Consider the following 24,723-nt stretch of genomic DNA (forward strand, 5'->3'; position numbering starts at 1 on the left):
CTGTAAACCTCTTATACATTAAAGAGCTCTTAGTGATTTCTTAGTACCTCTACTGTTTCTGTAGCTACCACTGACTGAATAGTCAATTTACTCCCTGGGGTAGCTTTCTCAGTTGGATAGTTCCCTGTCCTATATTTTTGGTCTGTATTTACATTTTTAAAATATTTACCATAAACCAATATATTATGCTTTCATCAAAGCTACTTAGCTATCTTGGTAAAAAGTCTGAAGATATGCTTTCACTTCAGTCATTGAACTCCCAAACGGTCTCTCAAATACTAGAAATCTGATATTTCAAATCTAACAATTCTGTTTCTGCCTGTTACCTGCTACACATAATCTGGGACTCTGTTATATTGTACCCTCCCAAGTGCTGTAAACTCACTGTGAGCAGGGAATATATCAGTTATATTGTTACACTCTCCTAAGTATATAAAGTATATAATGTACTTTGACAAACTAAGCTTAATGAATAACATGAGACTTTCTTTTCTTTACTAATCAGTACTTTCTCATCACACAATCACATTTCCAAATTGCTCTGACCAAACTACTTATCAGTGATTACCTGCATTCTTTAGGCAGGAATTGCCCAAATTACTTAGATAAGTCAGGGGTGTTGTGGTTATGTAAAGCAGTCCATCACCTTTCCCCCTCCTACCTCACCTCACTTCTCTCCTTCTACCACCCAGGCCGCACACACTGCTCCTCTAATGCTAACCTTCTCACTTGCCTCGATCTCACCTGTCTCCCTTCTGACTCCTGGCCCATATCCTTAAGCGCTTAGTAGAGTGCTCTGAACATAGTAAGTGCTCAATAAATAGTAGTGAACAAATCCTGCCTCTGCCCTGGAACTCCCTCTCTCCTCAATTCTGACATTTCTGACAGCGCTCCCCTCTCCCCCCACCAATTACAGATCCTGCCACTCCCTCCACCCCATCCTCCCCCAGTTGGCCAAAACATCTCAACCCTTTCTCCAACCCCCCCCCCCCCCCAATCCTCCCCGACCTCTCCCCTCATCCCCCACTTAGACTGTGTGCCCCATGTGGGAAAGGGACCGAGTTTGACCTGATTAACATACATCTCCCCCAGTGCTTAGAACAGTGCTTGGCACGTAGTCATATCATACTCTCCCAAGTGCTTAGTACAGTGCTCTGCACACAGTGAACACTCAATAAATACAATTGACTTACTGAATTTGATTGACTGAATGACGGCTCTGCACACAGAAAACACTCAATATGATGGATAATAATAATTGTGGTATTTGTGAAGCACTTACTATGTGCCAGGAACTGTATTAAGCGCTGGGGTGGATACAAGCAAATCAGGTTGGACACAATCCCAGGCCCACGTAGAGCTCACAGTATCAATCCGTATTTTACAGATGAGGTAACTGAGGGCCAAAGAAGTGAAGTGACTTTCACCCTAGCCTATATGCAACCAGTTATAATGCACCACAGTTAGGGAACTCCCAGATCACGTGGTAAAATCTACGCACTCCTAAATGACTTTCTCAAAGACAACAAATGAGGTAATTGTATTTGCAATCTGCTGAGTTGGAAGAGCATCCCAGAGGATGAGAAATGGAGTCCAACCCCAGCTCTCAGGATTCTTGTTGTGTCTTCAAGGGTAACAGATGGAAAACTGGATAAACCTGGATTTTTTGCAAAAGCTGCTATCTAGTCCTAAATGGGGAACCAATCAGCTTGGTGCCTTCTCTTCAGTCATTACTCATACAGCATTTCAGGATCTTGATGAAATTCCCAGGACAGCCAAATCTGTGCAGATGTTAGGAGACTTCAAGCCTTCTGATGGCTGAATGCAATTTGGATGTTTGGAGGTGGCTCTCTGTCCATTGTGGTTCAAAGCTAAAAGTATAAATTTTTTTAAATTGAGTGCTTGATTACAAACCAGACCAGACTGTAAGCCCGTCAAAGGGCAGGGACTGTCTCTCTCTCTTGCCGACTTGTACATTCCAAGTGCTTAGTACAGTGCTCTGCGTATAGTAAGTGCTCAATAAATACTATTGAAACCAACTTTGCGGAGGTGAATCTTCATTCAGTCATATTTGTGGAGATCTTACTCTGTGCAGAGCACTGTAATAAATGCTTGGGAGAGTACAATACAACAATAAACGAACACGTTCCCTGCCCACGCCAAGCTTACAGTCTAGAGACAACGAGCTTACTTCAGTACTCTGCCTCCCTTCAGAGTAATAACCTACTCTGCTTGTACTGATTGTCTTTTCCGTGAAATGCTTATGACCTGTGTTGTAGTTCAGCAACTTAGTAGGTTCTCTGTGACTATGAGGGAAATGCATGTTAGAAATCCGATTAACTCCTCAAATATAATTGGGGTGGATCATCAAAGTATTTTTGCATTTTGCAAACTCTCCCAGGTGTATACTTGAGTCTGCCAGTTGTATATTGGATCAGAGAATTAGTGTCTGAATTCATAGGTGGCTTTTTACAAGAAATATGAGCCTCTGTCTCAGCAAATAATACCAGGTTTCAACACAGACCCTACATTTATGGCCTGATGTAATATGGGTGCCATTTCAATAGATCTCTCACAGTGGAAACATAGTGGCGTATGGAGAAATGACTCATAAGGATATTTTGAAATTGGCTTTGTATGTGATGCATGGGATTTTTAAAAATTTGTTGGACTATGTTTCTCTGAGCATGGATTTAAGTTGCAGAATTTCATTATGAGTGGAAAGTAGTTTCTTTCCCCTGTTAAAAATCCTAGAGAAATTTTTTTCCATAGGACAGCTAACAATTAATTAATTAATTGATGAGTCAATTCAAGAGAATGATCTGCATTAGACACCTAGGAATTTTTGGCAGGATGATATGGGAATATCCTAGAATGGAGAACAATTTACGTCCATTGCCAAGGCTGCGTGTTTTTTCTGCCAGCCTTTATGTTCCTCTCTTTCCAGAGATAGTGTTCAGACCAACTATCATAAGGAGTAATCAGGTTTTTAAAGAGAACCTGTGAATATGAGAATAGAATATATCAGATTATGGCACATAATCCATCCATGAGAATGGCAACCAAGTTCAGCATCATTGTTCTTATGTACTTATCCACTGGCTTGTTCATTAGCTAAGGCAGAACTCCTGGGTTATCCAGCAAATTAGCATGGAAAATTGGCTTTTGGAAAATGACAAAAACCACAGTAGGAGCTAACGGGCTAGAGATTTGCCAGTAACGGGACATGAGAAATATTTCTCCAACATTTAGCTGCAATAGGTTAATCTAAAGTGTTAAAAATTCCTCTTCCCAATTCCATCCCTCCCCTCACCGGCCCGAACAAACACATACACTTATTAGAAAGGTCAAGTGAACAGGTGTTCTTTCTCTTTACATCTGTCTTAGAATCTGGATTCTGACAAGCATTTATTTTGGCTGATTATAGGCAGGAATGAGATAACAGGTTCCTCATGTTTAATATTTTGTTAAATGGCGACAAAGGATTGGAAATTCATTCATTCAGTAGTATTTATTGAGCGCTTATTATGTGCAGAGCACTGTACTAAGCGCTTGGAATGTACAATTCGGCACCATATAGAGACCGTCCCTGCAGAATGATGGGCTCACAATCTAATCAGGGGAGACTGACAGCGAAGCAAAACAGAACAAAACAAAAGCAAGACAACATTATCACGATAAATAGAATGAAGGGGATGTACACCTCATTAACAGAATAAATAGGATAATATATACAAATGAGGACAGTGCTGAGGGGAGGGGAAGGGGGAAGGGGGAGGAACAAATGGTGGGGCGGGGAGGGGAGGGGGAGTAGAACGGAAGGGGGCTCAGTTGAGGGGAGGTGAAGGGGGAAGGGGAGGAACAGAGGGTGGAAGGGGAGCAGAGGGAAAAGGGAGGAGCTTAGTCTGGGAAGGCCTCTTGGAGGGGTGAGCTCTCAGTAGGGCTTTGAAGAGGGGAAGAGAGTTAGTTTGATAGACGTGAGGAGGGAGGGCATTCCAGGACAGTGGAAATGTATTGGTTATCTTCAGAAGTATTGTTTACAACAGAATAAAGTTGGGCATTAATGCTGGACCAAACAGCCTGACAAAATCATTTTAGAGGTGCACAATTTTGGAGAAATGTCAGTGGGATTAATCTAGTTGGGGGTTTGTCTCCTGGGGGCATAAATTAGTCTTCACTAGCTTGTTGCTATTAGGATGTGCCGACAGACAACATTTTGATGACCCTTTGCCTTTATGAGCCTATTTGTGAGTAGGGCTTGGAAAGAGTATTATGGGAAATGAAGAGATGTAGGAAAGTGGGCTTCTACAAACATTTGCTCCCATAAGACTTCAGGTAGCATTAAATCAAGTTCACATCAATCTCTTCTTGGATCTCACTCATGGGAGTTGAAATATCTCCTTCTAGAGGGGTTAAATGACAAGTGCATAAAACAACAGCAGGAGAAATGGCACAATAAAAATATCTAAAATGAATGGTTGTGTTCACATCTATGCATACAAGTCGGTGAGTAGAAAAGGAAAAGGCCAGAAAGGTTACTCTCCTACTACAACCCAGCCCTCACACTTCGTTCCTTTATTGCTAACCTTCTGGAGAAGCAGCGTGGCTCAGTGGAAAGAGCACGGGCTTTGGAGTCAGGGCTCATGAGTTCGAATCCCAGCTCTGCCACTTGTCAGCTGTGTGACTGTGGGCAAGTCACTTAACTTCTCTGTGCCTCAGTTCCCTCATCTGTAAAATGGGGATTAAGACTGTGAGCCCCACGTGGGACAACCTCATTCCCGTGTCTACCCCAGCGCTTAGAACAGTGCTTGGCACATAGTAAGCGCTTAACAAATACAAATACCTGATATACCTCAGTCTTGTCTGTCTCTCTCCCGACCTCTTGCCTTCCTTTCAACCTCTGGCTTGGAATGCCCTCCTTCCTCTTATCAATCAGATAATTGCTCTCCCCTACTTCAAACCTTATTGAAGGCATATCTCCCCTCTGAAGCCTTCCCTGACTAAGCCCTCCTCTCCTCTCATTCCCTTCTGCACCACTCTTCCTTGCTCCTTCATTCATCCTCCCTCCCATCCCTATAGCACATATGCGTATATCTGTATATATCTGTAATTTTTTGTGTATTCATATGTTGATTTATTTGTTGTATATGTTAGTGTCTGTCGCCCCCTCTAGACACTGAGCTCGTTGTGGGCAGACTGTGAGCCCGTCATTGAGCAGGGATTGTCTCTATCTGTTGCCGAATTGTACATTCCAAGCACTTAGTACAGTGCTTTGCACATAGTAAGCGCTCAATAAATACTATTGAATGAATGAATATGTCAACTTGTTGTTATATTGTACTCTCCAAGCATTTAGTGCAGTGCTTTGCACACAGTAAGCACTCATTAGATTTTCTTGACCCAACGGAAACAAAAAAAAGTCAACTTTTTTCTACTAACCCCATTCTTGGGCTCCATCACTCTTCCTTCCACTTCTGATGTGATTAAGTTGGTTTTAATAAAAACATAGTTCTCCAGGAATAAATCATTTATGGTATACTTCTTTCTTTGCATGGGTGTGTGTGTGTGTGTCATGTGACAAAGGAGTTGCCATGGTAATTTCTCATTATTGTTGAATAGAAAAATAATTACTCTGGCAAAGTCCCACGTAACCTGTCAGTGCACAAGTTAAAGATGCCCGGGGGCTGCTCTGACTTCAGGATTTTTTTTCCTAAGAGGAAGATAGTGGGGAGGGGATGTAGGGGAAGGGGCAGAAGAGATGGAGGGTTGGCAATGCTTTTTAGGGTGATTTTGCATTTATATATACATTTATAAATACATATATACATATGCTTAAATGCCTTGGGTTGCTCCGTTGAAATGAGTTCATCATTTGGATACAACTGGACTTGAGTCCACCTATGAGGAAAGACAAAAGATTTAATTGGGGCAATGCAAATGGCACTTTGAGTAGAATCGGTACATTCCTTTGAGTTTTTGATCTAATTAAAATCTGCCAAAATTACACAGTCCACACCTTTGGCCATGTTCAAAATGACCGAATCTAGACATTTTTATTTATTTGCAGATGGCCAGCACTATCAATTAGCTTCAGAGTTTTTCTGTCTAAATTTGGGTAAAATAAGGCAGCAATACAACAGTATGCAATATACAAAACCACAAGAAAAATTAAGAATTGGCCCATGCCACCCACCTAGTAAGCCATCAAAAATGGATGTGGTGAACTTGTTGTGGGTAGGGAACATTTCTACCACGTCTGTTATACTGTGCCCTCCCAAGTGTTTAATACAGTGCTCTGCACACAGTAAGTGCTCAAAAAATACAATCGATTGATCATTCATTCAATCGTATTGTGTGCTTCCTGTGTGCAGAGCATGGTACTAAGCTCTTGGAAAGTACAATTCAGCAATAAAGAGAGGCAAAAGCTGCCCACACCAGGCTGATTCCAGCCAGTCTTTCTTCATTACAGTTCAGAATACAAGCTCATTCTGGAAGACTTGTGCTTCCTGTTACGTCCCCTCGAGGTCCTTATGGACGAGGAGCATACGTTCACACTTCCATTGTATTTTTCCCAATTACTTGGTTAAGAGTAATGGACCCAATGGTCCCTCAGTAAAGGCCATGATTATTCCTTGGACACATATTTATGGTATTTGGGCAGTTTCATGGCAGGTGTTGTTACTCTGTAGTGTAAGAAAGTGAGTATACTATATTTTCTCCCTTAATTTGTCTGTTGTGCTTTATCCCAAGGGCTCCCCATAAACCACTGCTTTTTTTGTTTGAAATGTTTACAAGAATAATAAGAATGATGATTGTGTTTTTTGTTAAGTGCTTACTATATGCCAAGCTTGTACTAAGTTCTGGAATAGATACAAGATCATCAGATCCCACATGGGGCTTACAGTTTAAGTAGGAAGGAGAACGGGTGTAGATTCTCTGTTTTGCGGATGAGAGAACTGAGGCGCAGAGAAGTTAGTGACTTGCCCAAGGTACAGAGCAGATCAGTGGCAGAGCCAGAATTAGAACCCAAGTCCTCTGACTCTCAGGCTTGTGCTCTTTCCATTAGGCCAAGCTGCTTACTCAAGGTTAGCCCTTCAGGAGCAGATAAGCCTTGTCTGGGGTACAAGCTTGCTGGATTTCCATTGGTTTCATTCAAGCTCTGCTCTAATACACAAAATTACACTGGGAGAAGACTTTACTGAGGAAAGCATTCAGTAAGTTGGCTTTCATTCCCCATGCAGGCAAGCATCAATCTTTCAAGAGCTCCTAGCAATCTAGTGTTAAAGACTGTGCCAAGGAATTGAGAAACAAGCAAATGCAGTTCATTCTGGCTATGACCCATAAAGTGTACACATTTGGTATGAGGTGTCATAACAACTGTACTCGCAAGATAGCTCAATAGAGTAATAGAGTGGTCGTGGCGTATCTCAGGAAGCTAAAGACAGTGTGGGAGGGAGATAATATTTTGAATTACTAACTGAACACTAAACCCTTACATTCCTGCATGACAACCCAACAGACTGATTTGAACTCCCTTCCATGTTGCCCTGCCTTGCTCCTTTTATTGACCAACCCCCATCTCCACAGCACTTAAGTACATATCTCTAATTTTATTAATTTATATTATTCTCTCTCTCTCGCTGTAGACTGTAAGCTCACTGTGGGCAAGGATTGTGTCTGTTATATTGCTATATTGTACTCTCCCAAGTGCTAAGTACAGTGCTGTGCACACAGGAAGCACTCAATACATATGATTGAGTGACTGACAGGTCAGAGGGCAGAAAGCTGAGGAGATTCATTGATTGTCGTATTTATTAAGCACTTACTATATGCAGAACACTCTACTAAGCACTTGGAAAGTACAGCTCGGCAACAAATAGAGACAATCCCTACCCAACGATGGGCTTGCAGTCTAGAAGGGGGGGAGACAGACAACAAAGCAGTACAAAACAAGTAGACAGGCATCAATAGCATCAATAGAAATAAAATGATTTATAGATATATACACATCATTAATGAAATAGAATAATAAATATGTACATATCTACTCAAGTGCTGTGGGGAGGGGGGTAGAGCAGAGGGGGGGAGTAGGGACAATGGGGAGGGGAGGAGGAGCAAAGGAAAAGGGGATGAGGAGATGAGATTCAAATTCAAAGCTTGGTTCTGGCAGATCCTGGCAGATTTTTGCTGGGTCTTGCAGAGGAGACAGTGAATTATCCTTTTCTGTTAAATATAGAGGTTTGCACAGGAACCCAGGCAGGAGAACAATAACAACAACAAAAAAATCTCAGAAACCTCTGGAAGCAATGGACAAAGGCTGAGACATTTTCTGGAGCCATTTGCCTTCCTTCAATAAATCAGTCAATCAGTTGTATCTACTGAGAACTTACTGTGTGCAGAGTACTGTCGCTCTGCCTCCTTCTGGCTGGGCTACAGCCCTCATTCCACCATCCTCTTATTTCTTCCATTAAGTGTCCCTCAGGTCTTAAGAATTAGATTAACGAAAGAGCCACATGCCGAATAGTAATTCTTGACCACACTTTGAAAAAATCCAGAGTCTTTTTAGATTTCCCTGATAGCAACTCACTGATTTCTGTGAATTTGGCCCAAAGAGTGATTTAAGTCTTAGCCAAGGGGCTATCAGGTGCCTTCCTAGAAGGGAGAGGGACTTAAAAGAAGGAGGTGAAGTGACGATCAGTCTTTGTGATGCATCCTGTGGTTGGATTGACCTCCAAAGTTTACCTGAGTCGGAAAAGGCCTATCCTGGACACCTTCAGGCCTTTTGGCATAGTTTTATGCAAATGAGATCCATGCAAATATTGCATTATAAATTCCAGGAAGAATGCATTTGAATATCGCATTTGAAAATAACACACATTCAAAGAGCAGGATGCCCCTTTGGGTTTAGGAGGATCAGGAAAAGAGGGACTTGCCTTCTTTCAGTGAGCCAAAGGCACCTCTTTGCTTCCACGTTCATAACTCCCAAATGGATATTGGCATGACGCACATTGCTAGTTTATCTCCGTGTAGAATTGACCAAAAACATTTCCAGACAGAGCCCCGGGTAGGACAGAGGCTGTGTCTCATCTGATAACCTTGTATTTTCCCCATCAGTTAGTTCTTTAATAAATGCTATAATTATTCATGAATGTCATAATTATGAAAACAATATGCCTGCCTAATGCAGGCTGCATTGGCGCAGAGAACATGTTTGTGAAATAGGTAGGGCTAGTTTTGAAAGATTCCAGATAAAAATATCCTGCATTTCTGAAATATTGTGGCTTCACTTCCAGTATAATCCTGTTTACTCACAAGGCCAGTCCTTGCAAAACTCTCAATTCTTGCACTTTCTCAGGCAAGAATGCTGTGAAAATGTCTGCTGCTTATATTCTGGAATGCTATCATAGGCCTTTGTTTAATCCACTACTCTTCCTCCTTTCCTGTGTATGATCCAGGATTTTTTATTTTATTTTAAGAGTTCATTCAGTCATTCAATCATATTTATTGAGTGCTTATTATGTGCAGAGCACTGTACTAAACGCTTGGAAAGTACAATACAGCAATAGAGAAATCCCTGCTCACAACAGGCTTACGCTCTAGAGGGGGGGAGATAGACATCAAAGCAAGTAAACAGGCACCAATATAAATAAATAGAATTATATATACATACATACAGAAGTTCGGTGGGCAGGGAGGGGGGCAAATAGCAAAGGGGGTGAGTCGAGGTGATGTGGAAAGGTGTCTATCAGGAAGGTCCTAGCTGTGAAAGGCAGTGTTCATTTATCATTTTTGCTCTGCTTTGCAAGGAGAGATTGATTAAATAAATTCTCAGTCCCCATTCGATTTGTTTTTTCATTCCCTAACAGGTGAAGGCCTGTTCTGGTCAACACCTTAATGACTTACTCAGTAACTGACTATCATTATTATTATTATCATTATTATTGATGATAATAATTATAATAAAGATGGAATTTGTTAAGTGCTTACTAGTTGCCAAGTGCTTCTCTAAGCACTGGGATAGGTGCAAGATAATCAGGTTGTCCCATGTGGGGCTCACAGTCTAAATCCCCATTTTACAGTTGAGGTAAATGAGGCACAGAGAATAATAATAATAATAATGTTGGTATTTGTTAAGCGCTTACTATGTGCAGAGCACTGTTGTAAGCGCTGGAGTAGGTACAGGGTAATCAGGTTGTCCCACACGAGGCTCACAGTCTTCATCCCCATTTTACAGATGAGGTAACTGAGCACAGAGAAGTTAAGTGATTTGCCCAAAGTCACATGACTGACAAGTGGCGAGCAGGGATTTGAACCTATGACCTCTGATGCCCAAGCCCATGCTCTTTCCACTATGCCATGCTGCTTCCCATTATACTGTTATTACTCCTGTGTGCCTGCAGCTGTGTATGATTTCGTCCTCAACATCTGGAACTAGCACAATACCATTAGATATAGACCCCAACACAGTTTTGGGCAATCCAGGGAAATAAGGTTCTGCATTCTGGACAAAGCAGTGGAGGCAAAGGCCAGCTAATAGGATGAGATTTTTCCAAATTCTTCTTAGCTCCATCTTTTTTCCTTTTTTTAATGGTACCTATTAAGCACTTACGGTGTGCCGAGCATCGTACTAAGTATTGGGGTGATAAAAGATCATTTGGTTGGACTCAGTTTCTGTCCCACATGGGGCTCACCATCTAAGTAGGAGGAAGTAGGATTTAATCCCCATTTTACAGGTGGGGAAACTGAGGTACAGAGACATTAAGTAACTAGTTCGCAGTAGATAGGTAGGGAGGCTGGGGTTTGAACCCAGGTCCTCTGACTCCCAAGCCTGGGCTCTTTCCACTAGCCCACGCTATTTCCCATCCCACAGGAAGCCCACGATGACCCATAAGGGACAGTAGCCATTCAGATGTTTTTTGCCTGGGTTAGCCCTAAAATGGTTTCTGGAAAAGTGATGGATGCACTCGTCATTCCAAGACAATCATCAGCTTCATTCAAATGATCATTTTCTACTGCATTCCTCACCTCTCCTCTGGACAAATACATTTCATAATGCAGCCTATAACAGTACGTACTTCTAAATGAATGTCACTCAGAAACCTCATTAGTAATTTGAAGACCTATATCTATAAATATAGGGGCGGGGGGAAGGGGAGTGAGAGAGAACCTTCAAGTCCAAAGGTGACTCTTTGGGTGGTTAGGTTGTATTAGTCTGTGGGTGTGCATGACTAATTAGCTTGTCAGTCTTGGGCATGTCAAGATTTTCCACTAGCTGCACAAGAAGCAGCATGGCCTAGTGGATAGAGCATCAGCCTGGGAGTCAGAAGGGCCTGGGTTCTAATGCCGGCTCCACCACGTCAGCTGGGTGACCTTGGAAAAGTCACTTCATTTCTCTGTGCCTCAGTTACCTCATCTGCAAAGTGGGCATTAAGAGTGTGACCCCCCCCCCCACACACACCAGTATGGAACAGGGTCAGTGCCCAACCTGATTAACCTGTATGTACTCTAGTGCTTAGGACAGTGCTTGGCACCTAGTAAGCCCTTAACGAGTACCAGAATTATTACTGTTGTGTTTGTTACCCACAGAATACAACATTGCATTCATTTCTTCCTCTTGGTGTCACAATTTTCACTAAGCCTGTGTTTAAAGTTCATTCTGCCATTTCTTATTGCTTATTTATAGTGTATTCTATAAATTTGTGTTATAAATTATTTATTTACATTAATATCTGTCACCCTCTAGACTGTAAGCTTGTTGTGGTCAGGGAATGTGTCCACCAACTGTCATATTGTACTCTCAAGTGCTTAGTACAGTGCTCTACACACAATAGGCACTCAATGAATACCATTTATGATGATATGAGGATGTGGCATGTTTAGAGATTTTACCATAGAAGTAGTGCAGTGTGTAGAGTCAAATTGATTTTCAAATAAGTTATTCAAAAGTATTATTCTTCTTCCCTATTTTCACTGTCCATGAGACTGAGCCCCATGTCCAAGACTGAGTCCCTTATCTTCCCTCCCAAATCCTGTCCTCTCCCTGACTTTGCCATCATTGTGGATGACATGACCATCCTTCCCATCTCACAGGCCCGCAACCTTGGTGTCATCCTTGATTCTGCTCTCTCATTCACCCCAGGCATCCAATCCATCACCAAAACCTGCCGGTCTCACCTTCACAACATCGCCAAGATCCACCCTTTCCTCTCCATCCAAACTGTTACCTTGCTGGTACATCTCTCATCATATCCCGACTGGATTATTGCATCAGCCTCCTTTCTGATCTCCCATCCTCCTGTCTTTCCGCACTTCAGTTTATACTTCACTCCGCTGCCTAGATTATCTTTTTATAGAAACACTCTGGGCATGTCATTCCCCTCCTCAAAAACCTTCAGTGGTTGCCTATCAAGCTTCGCATGAAGCAAAAACTCCTCACGCTGGGCTTCAAAGCTCTCCGTCACCTGGCCCCCTCCTACCTCACCTCCCTTCTCTCCTTCTCCAACCCGGCCCGCACACTCCGCTCCTCTGGTGCCGCTCACCACCTCATTGTGTGCCTGTCCCGCCATCGGCCCCTGACCCACGTCCTACCACTGTCCTGGAATGCCCTCCCTCCTCACCTCCGCCAAACTAACTCTCTTCCCCCCTCTTCAAAGCCCTACTGAGAGCTCACCTCCTCCAGGAGGCCTTCCCAGGCTAAGCCCCTCTTTTCCTCTGCTGCTCCTCCCCTCCCCATCACCCCTACTCCCTCCCTCTGCTCTACCCCCTTCCCCATCCCACAGCTGTTGTGTATATTTGTCCATATTTATTATTCTATGTTGTTAGTGATATGTATATATCTATTGTTCTATTTATCTATTTCGATGGTATTTATGCCTGTCTACTTGTTTTCTGTCTCCCCCTTTTAGAGTGTGAGCCTGTTGTTGGGTAGGGATTAGTCTCTTTGCCGAGTTGTACTTTCCAGGTGCTTAGTACAGTGCTCTGTGCACAGTAAGCGCTCAGTAAATATGATTGTGTTAATGAAAGAATGATGGAAAGCTAATATCTTTGTTACCAAAAAGGAAAACAAGTTTAAATGCAATAGATTTTTTTGTATTGAGTACAAACTGCTATATTTAAAATGTTTAGATTTGACACTGTGTATAAAAGGTGTATTACATTTACACAGCTGTAGTCTTAATAATTAATTTTCATTCGGTTTGTAATAAGTAGCTAACTAAACTGGAATCTCCTTCTTATTCAACTAAATGAGCAGCCTCTTTTGAACATGCTCACATGTGCACCCCCCAACACACACACCTACTCCACCCCGCCATGCTATTGAAACAGGTGGAGATTTGGAATTTTATTTTATTTTTTAATCACTCTCTCTCGTTTATCTCCTCTTCAGTAAACAATTTTTGCTTCTTTCTAGGATAGTGACAACCTCTGGTGGGATGCTTTCGCTACCGAATTTTTTGAAGACGATGCCACATTAACCCTTTCATTTTGTTTGGAAGATGGACCAAAGCGATACAGTAAGAGATGCTTATTGTTCCCATATGAACTTTCTGTTTGTGTTACCTTTCGCCTGGGATAAAACCATGAGGATCTTCATAGTAGAATGGCGCTGTCAGGCGGATAATACCTCTGCTCCTGACAGTTGTCCGGTTCCCATAAGGGCATTTTGGTAAATGGCACCTGCCCTAGGTACCTTTCTTGAGAAATCTCTTTTGAAGGTTAGAATTTTTCTTGGTTTCAGTATTTGGATGGCAAGGAAAACAAGAAGCAAATAACACAATGATAAGTAAAAACGGCTTAGTAAATTGTTTCAAGCGGTTCACTCCTACTGACCCTGCCCTTTCCTTGACAGCTTACACTCCGTGTTTAACGGTCTGAATCGGAAGGCTCTCTTTTCATTCTCTGAAGTGACTGATTGTCAGTATATCACTCACCCACTTCTAATTCCTTTTATCAATTATCTCAGGTATTTCTTTGACAAGTGCTATCTTTTTTCTGGGGGGAAGAATCTCAGCTCCTCTGAACACACATTTCTGGATTAGTGTTGACAGAATTACAGTTTCCTGCCTTTCAAGCGAGTGATAACTGTAAAGATCCTCAAATTACAGCCTGTAGCTACATTGGTAACAGCTGATCTGTCCTGATTAGGTTGAGTCAACTTGTCAGATATCAGATTTGCTAGTTGTGTTATCAGTCCACAAGGCATAGATATATCAGCACAAAAGCAATTAACGTCCAGTTAGATCAGCACAAGGGTTGTTTCTAGAAAACAGTACTGCATATGAAAGAATTTGTCACTGGCTGAAGTGTCCTGTTGTCACAAATTCTATCATAATGGCTGGACTATCTACTAAGCATGGGCAGTTAAATACAGACCAATTCAGAGATTTGCAGGGTAGCTGATATATAAAAAAAAAATCACGATTGAAAGTCTGAATTCCTGCAAGTGCTTTTGAAAGCTGTAAGGACACAAGGTTTTATTTTTAATTTTCAGTGACCTTTGAACAAACTCTTCCCAGCTTTCTCGCTAAGGTCTTCGACGTCAGATTCAGTCAGAACCCCTCCACCTACATTTCATGCTACACTCCACGCTATGAATTATGCTAATCCATTACCATTTGCATAATTCTGTCATGATGCAGTGGTGATGCTTTTGTGGCACCAGCAAGATCTCCGTTTTTTTCCCCTGTAAAATCATCATTCCTTGCCCCACTAAAAGGAATCAGTGGGAGATGCAGTTGAAGAGCCCTCTTTCAATAAAGGCCTGTTACCTGAGTGATCAGGAACAATTGCAAACCCCTGTCGTGTGTGTGTGTGTATGTGTATGTGTTTGTTGTATGTGAGCCTTTCTACGTGGTCACTTCTGGCTGTCCCTCTTGACAGATCTGTACTGATGGTGAGGGTAGATGGGGAATTAAAATAATGATTCTGGCATTTGTTAAGCTCTTATTGTGTGTACCAAGCACTGGGGTGGATATAAGCCAAATCGTGTTGAACACAGCACCTATCTCACATTGGCTCACAGTCTTAATCCCCATTTTACAGATGAGGTCACTATGGTACAGACAAGTGAAGTGACTTGCCCAAGGTCACAAGCAATCAGGTGAGAGAGACTGGATTAGAACTCAGGTCCTTCTGACTCCCTGGCCCGTGCTCTATCCACAAGGTGTTTACCTAGTGGAGTTCCAGCCCTCAGCCCATAGATGAGGAATAGTACAGTGCACTGCACAGAGTAGGCGCTCAGTAAATCTCATCGAATGAACGAATGCCTCGATGGGATGAGTCTTGGAGATAAGATGCTGCTGATTTAGGGGAAATCTTGGGGAGCCCAGGGAGTCTTGTACCCGTAAAATCCCCTGAATATGGTATCTATCTGCTGAATAACTCTCAACATTGTATCCATTTCTTCTGTGAGATTTTTGGAGAGGTGAAACCCTGCCAAATGCCCGGCATCTTTGTTTATGCGCACCCATTGGTCGTTGAAGAATTTATTAGGGACCCCCCAAAAAAACCATATTACAGTATCCAAACCCAGCGGATTCCCTCCACCTGCATCTGGAGGTAAAATAGATTAATTTCCTCTTAAGATCTTGCCACGTGTAAAGGAAGAAATGCTAGACTGTGATCCATTGTTGTCCAGATTCTTTGTTTCTTGGAACGAAAATATTTCCAGAACAGATAAGAGAAACTCGTTTGATCGACAGCCCTTAGCAGGAGACCTGTCAGCTGCCGGGCTGACAGCTTGGTGATGTGCACACGGTGATGATGTGGCTGGGAGTGACAGGTGATTGACAGCCCAAGCCTGGAGCCAGGAAGGATGAAGCATGCTCAGTAAGAAGAATGTGCAGAGTTTATGCAGCACTGCAGAGAAGGTTAACCCTTTCCAGTCAAGTAGTTCTGCACAAATGTGAAAGGTTTTGCCGTCACCGAACGAGAAATTGGAGCTTGTCTACGTTACCCCCTAATTAGCTGAAGGCTTTGTATCTATGAAGAAAATAGTTGCGGGAAGGAACGTAAGGATTCGCTATTACATTTGCAGCTGTAACAAATTATCCAAATTACGGCAATGCTAGGTAATAATGAACCCTCCAGATGAGGTTTAGCCAAGCTTTGTGAGGAAAATCTTGTCCCCACAGTGAATTTATGGCTCTGGGAATTTACACTGCCAATTTGAATTTGAAGAGCTGCAAACCCACCTATGAATGTGGGCATTTCTGAAATCCACTGGATGTGTATTTCCTAAGACTTCCGGAAGTGACAGTGGTCATTATTTTGTCAAAGTTCAGGAAACCAAGGGATAAGCCCTCCTCCTTGCTCTTTTATGGTGCCAAGATGAACGCAGACAATAACAGCACCTTGAATATGTTTGGTGACTTTCTTCCCGAGTACTCCAAGTGTTTCATATAAACTCTCGCATTGGCTGTGACAGCTCCATGGAAATAATACTAATAATCAGTGATAATAATTCATTCATTCAATAGTATTTATTGAGCGCTTACTATGTGCAGAGCACTGTACTAAGCGCTTGGAATGTACAAGTCGGCAACAGATAGAGACAATCCCTGCCCTTTGACGGGCTTACAGTCTAATCGGGATTATCATTATAATAATGATAGTTGTTTGTTTATTATTTTCCAAGCACTACTGGGTACACCTATGAAAAATAGATGAGACACAATTCCAGCCCCGCTAGCAACTCATAGTGTAAAGAGGTGGAAGAATGGGTATTTAATCCCATTTAACAGGTGAGGAAAGTGAGGCACAGAAAATTCAAGTGACTTGCCCAAAGTCACCAAACGGGCAAGTGGTAGAACCAGGAATACAGCACAGATCTTTTGGCCCTCAGTTCTGTCCTCTTTCTAACTGGCGCATGACTTCTTTCATTAGGGATCAAGGGAAAGTTCAATCTAAAAAGGTAATAACAATAATTGTGATATTTGTGAAGCGCTTACTATGTGTCAGGCACTGTACTCTGCGCTGGGGTGAATGCAAGCAGATGGGGTTGGACATAGTCCCTGTCACACGTGGGGCTCACAGTCTCAATCTCCATTTTACAGATGAGGGAACTGAGGCACAGAGAAGTGAAGCGACTGTAACCCAACAGTCAAGTGGCGGGGCAGGATTAGAACCCATGACTCCCATGATTAGACTCCCAGGCCCGTGCTCGATCCACTACACAGTGCCGCTTCTCCTTTTTAGTGCTTTTTCCTTTAGACTGTGCCAATGTAGACAGTTTGATGCTGGCTGAGTCAACACTGTTGCTTCTAATTCAGTAATGGGGAACTCCATCCTAGAAGTACATTTCTCACCTACAACCACGTATTTCCCCCTGAACAGATGGCATTTAGAGCAGTACAAGAAACAAATTGTTATATCAGGGCTAGAAATGTATTCATCTCTTCTCCCCTCCTCTTTCACTTCCTCTTCCTTTCCCGTTTGACTTGTTTCCTTGGAAACTCAGCTGCCTTCATTAGCTTCTGCTGGAGTAAAGTGGTTTAAGCCCCGCGGGAGGTTCGGAGGGCTTTCGACTTTTAACGTCCTTTATTTTCATTTTCAAGTTGTCCAACGTGCTGATTGTCCACAGGTGGCTTGGAGTCACCTGTGGGCTTTCCTCGCGATCTCGATCCTATGATGTGGGATGATCCCAGCACAACAGATTTCCTCCGATCACCTGGTTGGATACCAGAGGATTTTTCAGATACCAGGGGAGTCTGGGAGACCTGTTCTCTCTGAAGCTAAATTGTCAGCTCCTTAGGGGCAGAGATCATGTCTACCAACTCTACTGCATCACACTCTCCCAAGCACTCAATACAGGGCTCTGCACAGAATAGACATTTGATGTCATTAATAATAATTATAATGGTATTTGTTAAGCACTTACTATGTGCCAGGCATTGTACTAAGCACAGGACTGGATACAAGCAAATCGGGTTGGATACAGTCCCTGTCCCACGTGGGGCTCACAGTCTCAATCCCCATTTTACAGAGGAGGGAATTGAGGTACAGAGAATAATAATCGTAATTATAGTACTTGTTAAGTGCTTACTATTTGCCAAGCAGTGTTCTAAGCTCTGGGGTAGTACAAGTTAATGAGGTTGGGCACAGTCCCTGTCCCACAGTGGGCTCACAGTCTAAATCCCCTTTTATTAAAGATGAGGTAACTGAGGCACAGAGAATAATAATAATAATGTTGGTATTTGTTAAGTGCTTACTACATGCCAAGCACTGGGGTAGATACCAGGTTGTCCCACGTAGGGCTCACAGTCTTCATCCCCATTTTACAGATGAGGAAACTGAGGCCCAGAGAAGTTAAGTGACTTGCCCAAGGTCACACAGCTGACAAGCGGTGGGGTCAGGATTAGAACCCATGACCTCTGACTCCCAAGCCCGGGCTCTTTCCACTAAGTGACTTACCCAAGGTCACCCAGCGGATATGTGGCAGAGTCAGGATTAGAATCTATGACCTTCCCATGACTTCTCTATGATGCAAGTGGCACCTACCCACTCACAGATTGAGTGATTGACTGGCTGGACTCACAGCATGAATCTTCTAGTGAATGATCTCCCTTAGTCCGGGTGAGCAACTGAGCAGCAGAGAATAGTTTTGAGATTTCCCAAGAGAGTAGTTGACTCACTGTGGGATCAGACTCTACTGTTTCTCTGCAAAATGCTCATTCCATTCCAGTGATAAGGTGGACCCTTTATCTTTTGGGATGGATTTTTATTGCCCAAGAAGGAACTATAAGGCAAAATGAGATCTGGTCCAATCCAGGTTCTACATCCCTCACCTTGGAGAAACAGGCAGGAATCTGCATTACCAACAAGGTGGTCATCGGACAGTCTGGTTTCTAATTCTACCAATTCCGTTACTCTCCCAAGAGCTTAGTAGAGTGCTCTGCATAGAGTAAATGCTCAATAATGCCGTTAATTGATTGACCTTCCTGGTCCTGGCTCACAGGAGCATGGGGAGGTACAGATAGTGTGAGAAGCCGGAAGAGGGAAGGCTGGTGTGCAGTTAGTGAGAGTTTGTTCATGATGGATCACCTGGTTGACTTGGATTCTAGTCTGTAAGCTCCTCCTACTAGACCGTAAACCCCTTGAGGTCAGAGATTATGCCAACCAACAGTAACTGTAACCCTCTCTACTGTAAGTTTGCCCCTCTAGACTATAACCTCACTGTGAACAAGGAATGTATCTGTTTATTGTTATAACGTAATCACAATAATAATGATGATGGTATTTGTTAAGCTCTTACTATGTGCAGAGCACTGTTCTAAATTCTGGGATAGATACAAGGTTATTAGGTTGTCCCATGTCGGGCTCACAGGCTTAATCCCCATTTTCCAGATGAGGTCACTGAGGCACAGAGAAGTGAAGTGACTTGCCCAAAGTCACACAGCTGATAAGTGGCAGAGGCAGGAATTAGAACCCCTGACCTCTGACTCCCAAGCCCATACTCTTTCCACTAAGCCACACTGCTTCTCTACTCTCCCAAGCACTTAGTACAGTGGTCTGCACACAGTAAGCGCTCAGTAAATATGATTGAATGAATTAAATGTGTTTTCCCAAGTGCTTATCACAGTACCCTGCTCATGGTAAGTGCTCAATAAATATCACTGATTGAGTAATTCATTGGAATGGGGTGCTCCTCTAGACAGGATTGGTTTGATTCTGTTGGCTTGCAGGCTGCTGACACCTCTTAACTGGCTTATATCGTCCTCTCCCTAGCACTTGGTACAGCCCTCTGTACCCAGTAAGCGCTCAATAAATAAGATTGATGGATTAAGAGAGCCTTTCAGCGGCAGCTTCTGCTTCAAATATCGTGCTTCTCAGCCCCTCCAACAATCCACCTGAAGTTCTTTCCCTCCTCACCCCCCAATTCTTGCTCCACTGCTTCCTGCTGATTCCGTAACCGTTTCCTATGCTCCCTAAAATGAAACTATCCTCACGTCCTTCCCTAGTGACAGCCAGTTAGGAGAATATTGCTGGGAATTGGAAGTGTCCAAGATGCTGTCTATCATTGAGTCTGGTGCCGGACCACAGTGTCTCCCAGTTTGACTGTGAGCCAAATCCACAGGCCCGCAGTTCCACAGCTGTGATGTCATGATCTTTGTCAGGACAGGACTCCGCTGCCCTCACATGTATCCCTTGGGCATTAGGGGCAATTTTCCAGGGGAAAATAATCCTATCAAAATGCTCCAGCCACCTCATCCAGACATGGCATTGCCAGCCTCAGTTTCAAGCATTCCTCAGAAATTGACATTTCCCAGCTCCATTAGGGATATCGATAATCACTAAGTAGCTTCTCATTTGATCCTTTTCTACATTGGCTTGCTGTTCTGCTCTAATGTTTCCTTTGCCCACATTCTCCCCTTTCCCCTTATTCTTTTGGTATTGCGATATTTAAGTTCTTCAATTTTGTTTGCAATGTGCATTTTTATATATTGAGTCTTTGGACACATTCCCCTAAGGTCAAGAATATTGTACCAGCCCCAGAGGATTCTGTATCTCCGGTTGCTGTTTTTCTCCAGCCTTATTATTGGCTCTCTTCACCCAGCTGGATTTTTATTGTGCTTGGTAGAGATGTGTGCATTCCAAGAGTAGTTTTCTATTTTTCCTGAATACGTTTTTTTTCCCAAATATTGCATCACATGTAATAAAAGAAATCATCCCAGAGAGACAGGCCTTCTGGAAGCAAATGTTACCTAGGTTAACTTGCAAATTTCCTATTTCATCAAGGCAACGACTTTGAAAAGTTTTTTTCTCAAAGAGCATGTCTTTCAGAAAGTCTCTGAAGGTGGTTTGCAAGTATGATTCTTTTAATCATACTCCCGCCAGCCCCGTGTTGGAACATATTTCACTCCCTTTCATTTAAATTAGAACCACAGAACTACCCACTCTGAAAGAAGATGTTCTTGAGCATTCGGCAAAACTCATTCGAGGAAGAAACAGAAATTCGGGGAGGAACCAAAAGCAGCATAGCCTAGTGGCAAGAGCATGGGCTTGGAAGTCAGAAGCCGTGGGTTCTAATCTCAGCTCCGCCGGTTGCCTGCTCTGTGACCTCGGGCAAGTCACTTCCCTTCTCTGTGCCTCGGTTGACTCATCTGAAAATGGGGATTAAGAGGGTGAGCCTCCTGTGGGACAGGGACTCAGTCCAACCTGATTGATTTCCTTGTATCTGCCTCAGCACTTAGAAAACAGCTTGGCACATAGTAAGCGCTTAACAAATACCATTATCATATTATTATTATATCCACCCTTGTCTATACACCTGCATTCCCAACCTCCCCCCAAAAGATTAAAATCACCTCCTCTCGGAGGAAAGTAGATGGCATAAAATCAGCTTATAGAATGGGAATCTAGAGGGATTTAGGAGACAGCCCTTTTTCCCTCTCAGGTGAACACTGAGACTCTTAATATTCGCATTTTGCTGATTTTCACTCTCTTCAGCCTAGAATTGTCTTGGGAGCGGAGCAAGAGCTGAGGCAGGGTTTGTTGCTGGGTGCCTTCCTCTGCATGAGTTCCCCACCCCAAGAGGTGTCCGACTGGACCGGCTGGTTGGGTGACAGCCCTGCCACTTCGGACACACTGGGTGGGAACCGTCATCAGGCTGGGAGGGAGAGCTACTGCTGGATACAGGTGTTCCGGAAGAGATACTTTAGGCAGCCACTGACATGCCAATCCCAGAAGTTGCTTTGACAGTTCCTGCTGCAACCCTCCTCCCTCCTCCAACACACACCCCTTTTTAGGAATCTGACCCTCAGCCCTTGCTGCCTGTTCTCCCCTTTCCTAGGTTTTCCTATCTTTTCAGGATCTCCCTTCCTCTGGATGTCTCCTCCTTAGGTCATCAAAATCCTTCCCCCTTTATGAAAATTCATCTGTTCATTCAATCGTATTTATTGAGCTCTTACTGTGTGCAAAGCGCTGTACTAAGCGCTTGGGAGAGTGCCATATAACAACAAAGAGATACATTCCTGTCCATAACGAACATCCTCCAATTGTCTCCCAGCCCGGCACCTCCCCTGGCAACTCTTCTGATATGTCATGCTCCCTGGGTCTGTCCTAGAAAGTTTCCCTGCCACACCCCCACCACCCTACCCCTCCCTCACCACCCTCACCTCAACCACCCAACACTAAAATGGCATTCCCATCCAGTGAACCACTATCCCTCCCCCACCACCTCTTTTTGAATTCTATTTATTAAGGACTTACTATGTGCCAGGCACTGTTCTAAGCCCTGGGGTAGCTACAAGATAATCAGGTGGGACACCATCTCTGTCTCACTTAGGGCTCACAGTCTTAATCTGCATTTTACAGATGAGATAACTTAGGCACAGAAAAATGAATTGACTTGCCCAAGGTCACACAGACAAGTAGCAGAGAAGCAGTGCTGCCTAGTGGATAGAGCATAAGCCTGGAAATCAGGAAGACTTGAGTTTTGATCCCAGCTCTGCCACATGTGCTTGGGACCATGGGCAGGTCGCCTTCCTTCTCTCTTACCTCACTGGTAATATCAATTAATCAATCTCTAGACTGTGGGCAGGGAATGTGTCCGTTTCTTGTTATATTGTACACCTCCCAAGATCTTAGAACAGTGCTTTGCACACAGTTTGGGCTCATTAAATACAATTGAATGAACAACTGCTCATATTTCATTCTGTCATATTTATTGAGTGCTTACTGTGTTCAGAGCGCTGTATTAAGCTCTTGAGAGAGAACAGTACAGTAAAGTTGGTAGATGAGATTCCTGCCCACACTGAGCATAATACTCCTTTTGCTAAAGGAGTGAGTAGCAATTTCCAACTCTAGTCTCTTTCTCAGAACCATTTTTTTTCTATAAGCCCTTCATTAGAATCAGAAGGTCTGGTTCAATAATCTGTTTCTTTATCTCATATTTGGCTCTGACCTCTGAGTAAATTTGTGTTTTGTTTTTATCAGCTCTGTATTATGCTCTTGATTTATTGTGCTGAATGGATGATGTGTGCCCGTCTGTGTGAGCAATCAGAACAAATGTCACTCACGGTCTTCACTTCTATTGCATATCCAATAGGGAAAAAAATCTTCCTTGGTAGGGTAAAAGTAAAGCCATTTGTGTGTGTGTGTGCAGTTAAATTAGCACTTCTACAAAACCACATTAATTATATTTTGAGATTCATCTCATTAAAAATTGGAAGGATACATTCGAAAATTACCTAGCTGGGTACATATGCTTTTTTATTTATTGTTTAATTCCAACAGACTGTGGCATTTGGATTTAGCAACACATTGAATCCGAGGGTTTGATATATTAAAGTTTTATTATGCATTGCAGCAGAATTACCTTTACCTAATTATACAGTGTTTTATGTTTGTTTAAATTTATTAAATTTGCCCCATGTGTTTTCATATGCCCAATTCACATTATTTTCCCGTGTGCAACATGCAGCCTTGACTTTTTAGGATGAGCTTGGAAGGGTAAAAATGCAGTGTATTTAAGGAAAAAAAAAGAAAAAATCAAAATTTGGGGGGAAAAATAGAGGAGACTAGGTGGCTTGCAAGGAAGCACCCTACTTATCCATTAGAAGCTGATCCTCTATTAACCATGACTAAAAGAGCATTAAATTATTTTTATAGGCATTTCAGAAATACTTAGGTCTTATTTATTTCCCTCTTTGAAAAATCTTATTTGTACTTTGATTGTTTATCTTTGTTTCAATTTAGAAAATGTATCATTTGCTCTGTCAGGTTAGTTGCACCGAGAACAATGGAAAAAATAATCTCGGAATTTTACTGTGGCCTGGTGGGAAGAGCAGGGAACTGGGAGTCAGAGAACCTGGTTTTTAAACCTGGCTCCACCATTTGCCCAAGACCAAACCGCCGGCAAGTATCTTAACTTCTCTGTGCCATGGTTTCCCACCTATAAAATGGGCATTAGATATCTGTTCTGCATCCCGCTTAGACTGTGAGTCTCATGTGAGCACAGGATTGTGTCCACCCTGATGACCTTGTATTGGCTGCAGTGTTTATGGCATGTAATGAGCTAACAAATATCAATCGATGGAATTTATTGAGCATTTACTGTGCGTGGACGACCTTACTAAGCATACGGGAAAGTCCTAAACAAGAGAGAAGGTAGACCTGATCCCTGTCCAGAGTCGTCGTTATTATTATTATTGTTATTATCTTTATCGTTGTTGTTACTGTGAAAATCAGTGCAGTGATGTTAGCATTCTTGCCTCCTTGGCTCCAGAGAGCATCTCTCGGTGATGTGTAACCGTGAAAGAAAAACATCTGACACGTTTCACTGATAAAGGCCGCCTAGGGTAATTCCGCAAAGGAGCTCATGGCTGACTTCTCTTTGAAAATAACCCAAGAATTGTACTTATGTAATGCTACCTGTGAGATGTATTTGCCCATGTAAAATTCTCTTTGAAAAGGTCTATTATGCTATTTATTTGAAGTCTCACCACCATTTGTTAAAGTTAAGTCCATTTATTCCATCTGCTACCAAGGAATTCACACTAAGGTTCAACTCCCATGTTTTTTCGTGAATGTTGATCATTTGTTTCTGGGATCCCAGTATAATAGAATCTGTAGAAAAAGCATAAACAATATTTGATCGATCATATATGTAAACTACTAATTGCAGCCGCACTAGTCCTCTTCATTTTTAGATTTTGTGCCCAAATATGTTTTATACAAGTCTCAAAACTCTACTCTTATTTTTTTTCTAACATGGGACCCAAT

The 24,723-nt window shown here is 42.7% G+C and overlaps 1 protein-coding gene across 9 annotated transcripts in view; it reads left to right on the forward strand.

Moving 5' to 3' along the window:
* The window catches only part of LDB2 (LIM domain binding 2), a 497,394-nt gene that overhangs the window by 249,831 nt on the left and 222,840 nt on the right, over nucleotides 1-24,723 (forward strand). For all 9 annotated transcript variants that reach the window (XM_029063421.2, XM_007664296.3, XM_007664285.4 and 6 more), the window contains one exon: nucleotides 13,412-13,514. In XM_029063421.2, the coding sequence (XP_028919254.1) occupies nucleotides 13,412-13,514 (103 nt within the window). The remainder of the gene's footprint in view (nucleotides 1-13,411; nucleotides 13,515-24,723) is intronic.

The sequence above is a fragment of the Ornithorhynchus anatinus genome, chromosome 4, assembly GCF_004115215.2.
Source record: "Ornithorhynchus anatinus isolate Pmale09 chromosome 4, mOrnAna1.pri.v4, whole genome shotgun sequence".
NCBI lineage: Eukaryota > Metazoa > Chordata > Mammalia > Monotremata > Ornithorhynchidae > Ornithorhynchus > Ornithorhynchus anatinus.